Genomic DNA, 8142 nt, shown 5'->3' on the forward strand with positions numbered 1-8142 from the left:
TATATAAGTAACCATGCAATTCTAGCAAATAGATAAATTAATGCAGTCTGTTAAGAGATCTACATTCCAGGTCCTGCATTTTCAGCTTTCTTACAACAGTGTAGTTGGTGTTAGGCTTTATTTTTAACCTAGTAGGACACATGTAGGAAAAAAGGAACCAGAAAGAAAGAGTTTTGCTATAAATTAGATATTTACTTAAAATAGTCTAAAAATAGATGTAGATTTTTAGTATTCTTTGTGAAACTTGTCATCTTTTGTAAGCAGTCCACTCCTTAAGAGCTAAAACTAGTATTTCTATCACCCAGACCTGGATTTCTATAAGATCTTTGGCCTTCCAGGTTTTACTACTAGACACGGCAATAAGAGCAGCACAGCATAACCAGCCTTGTTTAGCGCCACTCAGTGCCCATGCTCTTTTGAATACAGTTCTTAAGTTGGTGAACGGGAAGAGTCCATAATGTTAGTTTACCACTGCTGACCAATAATCTCTTAGGGCGCTAGGGAGTTATAGCATGGGATTAAGATGAAGCTCATTTTGATTACATCTCCAGCAGTTTGAACTAACAGAAAAGATTTAACAAGATAATAGGGGGCCAGTGGATTGATAAGGTACTGTTTTTGTTGCATCTGCCATGGTTACACAAATCTAGTGGTTTGGTTATTTTCTTTCGTGTCTGGCTCCAATGTGAAAACATAGTTTGTTTTATTTAAATATTTATATCCCACTTTTCTTGCCATCCATTGCAACTTAAAAAGCAGTGCTATCCAAGCTCTGTTAAAAAACTGCTACAACAGATCTAGCCTCTCTCATTTCAGTAAAGGCCTTTATGCACTGTGCCTCTGAAACAGGTCATTGTAGGAGCCCTCTTAATCAACTTTGGGGGGCTGTTCCAGGCAGCTGGCACTACAGCTGAAAAAGGTGTCATTCAAGCTGTAGCAATCTGATTTAACAGTAAAAAAAAGTTATGAGAGGATCTGAGATGCTGCACAGGTTCATACTAGGAGATATGGTCCTTCAGGTATGGCAGTAGTGTAGGTAATAGGACTTAATGTTAGGTTTGAATAGTCTTAATCCTGTGACATCTGCATAAGAGGACAGAAGTTGACTGAAATGGAGATAGTAAAGAGACACAACAGTGCTGGATGAAGAATCAGCAGGGGTTTTGAAATATTATCTGAAATTGGATATACAGCTGTCAAGCATATTACAAAGGGAGGAGGAGGGGAGAGGGCTAGGGGAATGGTAAATACCATATGTGGAAAGTTCTATGGGATAAATACAAATAAATGCAATAATTAGAAGTGACAGCTTAGACTCAAAGTATTCACATGCATCTTCCATTGATATCAATGAAAATAGAATCAAGATCTGAAAAACCAGGCATCCATTATGTAGAACATTGTTTGTTTCATAGAGGGCTAAACAGAATGGGAAAATGCATGTGAGCATAGGAGAAAGAATAACTGACCAGTAGTAAACTGCTTTTGTATGCTTTACTGTTATGACTTGCTGTGTTTGTGTGTGGCTTTGGAGATAAACTGCTTGTTAACTTCTGAACCCAATACAGGGTTCTGGTTTTGCTGTTTTAAAGCACTTAACTTTCATAGGACCCAGATACTTGAGTTTGGCTGTTCTTATATTGGCTCCCATGCCAGCTGCATTCTAATTAGGCCTGTTTTGTACTGCAGTGTTTTGTATTCCAGTGATGCTTGAAGTAAGAACTGTAGCAACTGGAATGTGGCCTTTATAATGATTGCCTTGAGGCAGTGGTGTGGTCTTTGTTGCTCTAGGAAGGGCTGGGAGACTGCTCTTTCTACTTGGCTTCTGGAGGGGCCAAATGTGTACTAAACATTCAGTAGACGATTCAGTTGTTCCTGTCCTGCTTTCTATTTGTTGTTTGCATGTATAATATTTTGAATATTTGTCTTTATTATTGTAAGCTAGTTTTTTGATGCTGAATTTTTTTTTGTTTCTTGTTGGTTTTGTTGTGGCTGTTGTTGCTGAAACCCTCTTCCCAAGTGCCACCATCTGTCCCCCGACAATGGAGAAAGGAGACTAGCCACTGCAAGGTGGTCCCCCATATTGCTCCATAAGCAGTGAAGTGACTAAATTTGCAGATGACGTGAAGGTGTTCAGGGTAGTGAAAAGCAGGGAGGATTGTGAGGCACTCCAAAGGGATCTGTCAAGGATGGGCGAGTGGGCGTCAACATGGCAAATGGGGTTTAGTGTGGCCAAGTGCAAAGTGATGCACATTGGAGCCAAAAATCCTAACTATAAATACACATTGACGGGATCCAAACTGGCAGAGACTGACGAAGAGAGAGATCTTGGAGTTGTAGTAGATAACTCACTGAAAATGTCGAGACAGTGTGCAACTGCAATAAAGGCCAATGCTATGCTCAGGATTATTAGGAAGGGAACTGAAAACAAATCAGCCAGTATCATAATGCCCCTGTATAAATCAGTGGTGTGACCTCACTTGGAATACTGTGTACAGTTCTGGTCACCACATCTCAAAAAGAATATTATAGCATGGGAAAAAGTGCAGAAAAGGGCAACTAGAATGATAAAAGGGTTGGAACACTTTTCCTATGAAGAAAGAGCTTGGGGCTCTTTAGCTTGGAGAAATGATGGCTGAGGGGGTGACATGATCGGGGTTTATAAGATTATGCATGGGAAAGAGCAGGTAGAGAAAGAAATACTTTTCTCCCTTTTTCACAACACAAGAACTTGTGGGTACTCAATGAAATTGCTGAGCAGTTGAGTTAGAATAGATAAAAGGAAGTACTTCTTCACCCAAAGAGTGATTAACACATGGAATTCACTGCCACAGGAGGTTGTGGCAGCTACAAGCATGGACAGTTTCAAGAGGGAATTAGATAAACATATGGAGCAGAGATCCATCAGTGGCTATTAGCCACAAGGTATAGATAGGAACTCTCAGTCTGGGGCAAGTGATACACTGTATTCTCGGTGCCGGGGGGGGGGGCAACAGTGGAAGGGCTTCTAGTGTCCTGGTCCCACTGCTGGACCTCCTGATGGCACCTGGTATTTTTGGCCACTGTGTGATAGAGTGTTGGACTGGATGGGCCATTGGCCTGATCCAACTTTGGCTTCTCTTATGTTCTTAAATATGACATAAAATATGTTAAATAGAGAACCGTTAGTCCCTGAAGGGAGCAAAAAAGAAGACGACAGGAAGAAGGGTTTACCAGTAAATGGGAGTGATGTAATAGAACAAGAACTCTGACTAGGCTGTATAAAGTGTACTCAACTTATTCAAATTTTTTTTATTAGCAGACACACCACCACCTGCATATATGCCCCCTGACGATCAAATGGGACAAGATAATTCACAGTCTATGGACACAAGCAGTAATATGATTCCTCAAATAATGCCAAATATCTCCAGCAGAGGTAAACTAAACATTTTTGGTAGACCTGTTAATAATTTGATGCCAAGGGAGAATCTTTCTATTTGCTAGGTTCCTGCTATTGTCTTCTATTTTCTGTGAAAATTGGCTTTATTCCTTTCATCCCCATGAAGCTCATTAGTACTAGCAGCTTCTGATGGGCAGCATATCATGTTTTCATGCTTTCTTTGCAGTAACAGAAAGTTGCTTATTATCCAGTTACAGTAGATAAAAATGACTTAAAACAAGGAACTGTTCTCATGTACCTAACTGGTGTAGCAAAATGAATTTCTTCATGCTCGTTGGGAAGGGGGGGAAATTAACTACAATTGTCTAATACACTTCTGGTGACAGTCTCAATTAGGTGAAGCACTATATGCTATGAACCTAATAACAATGTGGAAAGAATTTACTTTTTTCTTTGATTTATGCTTTATATCACGGTAGGGAATTTATTAGCTTTCCAGCAGTGCTTTAGAAATTCAAATTGGTCACTTGTTTCGTGAGTTGTAACTCAAATTAGAAAAGGTAGGAAAAATTGGCTTTCAGGCGTCTTGATGATATCATAAAAAGCTTAAATTACCAGTCAAAAAAACATTAATTTTTTTTGCCACACTACCTGATACTGACATCTGGACTGGCCCATGGACTATAAGGAGAAGCACGTGAAGAGATCAAAGAATACGCAGGAGTATTAATGCTAGGTATTGTGTTACCATGTGCCTCTTTGAGATATTAAATATCCATTTATTTTCTTTGCTTATTTCATAGATGTTCACCCTGTTGCCTATGAAGAACCCAAGCACTGGTGTTCAATTGTGTATTATGAATTAAACAATCGAGTAGGGGAGGCTTTTCATGCATCTTCCACTAGTATCTTAGTAGATGGATTTACAGATCCCTCTAACAACAAAAACAGATTCTGCTTAGGTTTACTCTCTAATGTTAATCGCAACTCAACAATTGAGAACACCCGGAGACATATTGGAAAAGGTAATAAAACTGTGCTTTTGCAGGGTTTATTTCTTATATCACATATTGTATTGACTTTCAATACTTGATTTTTGATGCACCCATTTCAGTGTTTTTGTGTATGTGTGGCTTCCTGATGCTTGCATAGCTTGCTGTCTTAATAACAAAATAAAACATTTAAGGCTTTCCAAGTGTAAATGTTGAGGGATGGAGATGCTGGCTCTTGCCTAGGTCTGGCAGCAGGGCTGTTAAAGGGAAAGGGAAGGACTTTAGAGGTGAGTGTCCAGAATGTATTTAAGTAGTCCAAAATGAAACAATGCAAATAGGGAGGGAAATATATAGTATGCTTTGGCATAATACATTTAAACCAAATCATTTCATTTGAATTTATGAAATTACCATATGAGCAGATGCTTTAATCTACTTTGTCGTGTTCCTGGTGAGTGGTGACAGGATACTGGTAACGGAATACTAGCGTTAATAAAATGGTTAATTTTTAACACTGTTTGCTTATATGTTGAAAAATCAATTTCTGTAGTTTGTGGGAAGAGGACATCTAGTGGCTGGTAAAGTACTAGATTTTTTAAAATGAAAATTTACTCTGATTTAAAGCATTTCTTATCTTGGCGATCTGGAGTGGCTCACAGAAAATACCAATGCAATAACAGAATACAATTTAAGAACCAAAACCACACACACATTAAACAACATCCTGGGCTGGGCATTCACTGCCATCTTTTGCAGGCTGTGGGCCAAGAGTTTGGCTCTTCAGAAGGCTCATACCTCTGGCAACACCCAGGTCTTGTGTTCCTGCAACCAAAGGAAAACAGAAGGTCAGGCTAGATATTAAGCGCTGGCAGACATCTTCCCACAATTCCCCTTCCTTGCTCTGATGTATGTCAGCATCTAGAAATGGCTCCTTTGATAATCCTTTTAAATAGAAACTGTGCCTGAAATCTAAGAAGGTTTGGTTTTTTTATTTTTTAATTTAATTTTATTTATTCACATTCATACACATTTCAAAACAAATAAAATTCTTATATTCTTAATTCTTCACCACTCTGTAAACCACTTAGTAAACCACAGTTCTCATTCCTTTGGAGAGATGTAAGTTGTAGCATAAGAAAAACCTCCTTCACTTTACTGAGCCATTCACTAACTTCAGGCATCCTGCTTGATTTCCAGCAGTGTACAAAAGTTAACTGTGCTGTAGTAATTAGATACAAAGCTATATTGGAACTCCTGGTATATAATTACTGAACTATTAAATTGAATTGAATTTTGAAATATTGAATTGAATTATAGACGTTTTACATTTTTGAGGGTGGTTTTTTTTTCATTTTTGTGTTTCAGGTGTCCATCTTTACTATGTTGGTGGAGAAGTCTATGCTGAGTGCCTGAGTGACAGCAGTATATTCGTACAGAGCAGGAATTGCAACTACCATCATGGATTTCACCCTACAACTGTGTGCAAGATTCCTAGCGGCTGTAGCCTAAAAATTTTTAACAATCAGGAATTTGCTCAGCTTTTAGCTCAGTCAGTGAATCATGGGTTTGAGGCTGTATATGAACTTACCAAAATGTGTACAATTCGGATGAGTTTTGTAAAAGTAAGTGAACTTTATTTGTCCTAATTTTAGTGCATCTCTGGTCATAATCTGAGCAAAATTGAGTCACCTTAGTAGTATGGCAACTGACAAAATGACAAAATGACAAAAATGAATTTTGACATAATTTACCTTAATAGTGATTTGAATATATAGTCAAACCTCTAACACTTTTTGAATTTATAATTCCAACATCTTGATTTTTCCCATATATTAATATTGCAAATCTAGTTGTATCTTTCACCATCTTAGAGAATCTGCATGCTTAGATGTATTCTTCTTTGCAACATATTCTATCTTTTCGGTGTAGACCACTTTGAAACACGTACTAGCTAGAAAGAAAGACTTTGCCTCTATATTGTTTTCATGGCCCTTTCCAAGCAGGATGAGGACTGGTTACATGCCTTCAGGGTGGCTCAGTGAGCTATAATTTTCTCCCCACACACACACCCCTCCTAAATATGTAGTAATTCAGGTATTCCATAAATCCTAAAACATGAGGCTTGAGTGATAGTGTGTGTCCTCTAGTGACAACATTGTTAAGGATGTGTTATGTGAGGACAGTGCATTATTCTGCTGTCCTTTCCTGCACTCTGATACACTCCCTTGGGTGTAATCTGCTAGACGTTTTAAAAGGGAGATATTTCTGGTTTTTTGGTTTTTTTAAATTAGGAATTTATTGTACGAATAATATGGCATCAGTTGTTGGTTTCACTTTGAATTTTGAGACTAATAAATATGTATCACTTTTGTAGGGATGGGGAGCAGAATATCACCGACAAGATGTTACAAGCACCCCATGCTGGATAGAAATTCATCTTCATGGGCCTCTCCAGTGGCTGGATAAAGTACTTACACAAATGGGCTCTCCTCTCAATCCAATTTCTTCTGTTTCATAGTATCCATAGTACTGCTCAACCATAACCTTAGTGACCATTTTCTGATTCTACAGAATCTTCCAGCATGGATAGTATGAAAATGGATACTATATGTTAGCTTCTCCCATCCGTGGCCAAGTCTATACCGATGATCACTGTTTGTTTGAAATACTAAGGAAACATTCAAATTTGCAGGACAATAACTTTAAATTCAAAATCTTTTTGCTATGCATATTTAACAAAATCTTTGCCTTCACTGGAAATGTCTTCTAGGAGCAAGTTTGGAAAACTGATGTTAGGGAGTAAACACTTTTTTTGGGGGGGGGGCTGAATAAGTGCAGCTGCAACTAGCAACTCAGATTTTAATGTAGCATAATTTTGTGAGTGATAGAAGTTCTAAACAAAACTAGCTTTGTTACACCTGAGACTGTCTTTTGTTTGAATAAATAATAATGTGACAGTAGTATACACATGATGGGGGGAAAACACCTGTTACAGGTTGTCGTGTTCAAATATTTGCTTTACTGGAAAGCTGTCATAAACAGCAGTGGCGTTTCCATTCAGTTTAATGTTACCTTTAGCCATTGTTTTAAATAGCTGTTAATCTGCATAACTTTTTATTTTTTAGACTAATAATTATTTTCCCTTGATTTACTACTCATGCTATGTGTGGTAGCTTTAAAAGCAATCCATGTGTAAAACAAAATGTCTTCTGTATATAACATTGCAAGGAGATGCACTGTGGTTTCTGCTGTATTTTGCCTCTCCGTAATTGGTTATCTTGAAGACTTCCTAACTTCACTACTATTATTTTGCAGTATTAGTTGTCTTTTTTTGTTGTTGTTGGTATTTCAGTAACAGAAATACTGGGAATTTCACTTCAGTTCAGTGTTCTTGGTAGCTTCTGACAGATGGGTGGATTAATAAAGGGTACAAAATGATTGCCTTCTAGATAACCCAGGCAGACTACTCACTGGATAAAACTAACAAAAATATAGTCGATATCTGGTGATTATTACATATGTGGTATAAGTAATGGATCTTAATTTCCCATACATGGATGCTCCCTGGTATAATCTACTACTAGAGTAAACAGTCTTGTTATGGAGTTAAGCGTGCCTGGGACCACTGGCAGGATTAACAGAAAAAGAAAATTGGAAGTTGCCCCATATTAGGACAAAAGTACCATTGGTTCCAGTTGAGAAATATTTCTGGCTTCTGCAACACACATACATACATGCCTGCATCTCAGGCATTTACCAGTGCAATTA

General features: G+C 38.0%; 1 protein-coding gene across 3 annotated transcripts in view; it reads left to right on the top strand.

The window, feature by feature from the left end:
• SMAD5 (SMAD family member 5) overlaps positions 1-7562 on the top strand; it is a 21535-nt gene extending 13973 nt beyond the window's left edge. For 2 of the 3 annotated variants that reach the window (XM_015415985.1, XM_015415993.1), the window contains exons 4-7: positions 3299-3418; positions 4186-4407; positions 5740-5996; positions 6749-7560. In XM_015415985.1, coding sequence (XP_015271471.1) covers positions 3299-3418; positions 4186-4407; positions 5740-5996; positions 6749-6892 — 743 coding nt within the window. In that variant the 3' untranslated portion in view covers positions 6893-7560. Of the gene's footprint in view, positions 1-3298; positions 3419-4185; positions 4408-5739; positions 5997-6748 lie in introns of all 3 variants that reach the window. The other variant, XM_015416000.1, reaches the window with a different exon arrangement.
• Positions 7563-8142: the final 580 nt, after the last annotated feature.

The sequence above is a fragment of the Gekko japonicus genome, unplaced genomic scaffold (genome assembly GCF_001447785.1).
Source record: "Gekko japonicus isolate JY-2015 unplaced genomic scaffold, Gekko_japonicus_V1.1 scaffold2379, whole genome shotgun sequence".
NCBI lineage: Eukaryota > Metazoa > Chordata > Lepidosauria > Squamata > Gekkonidae > Gekko > Gekko japonicus.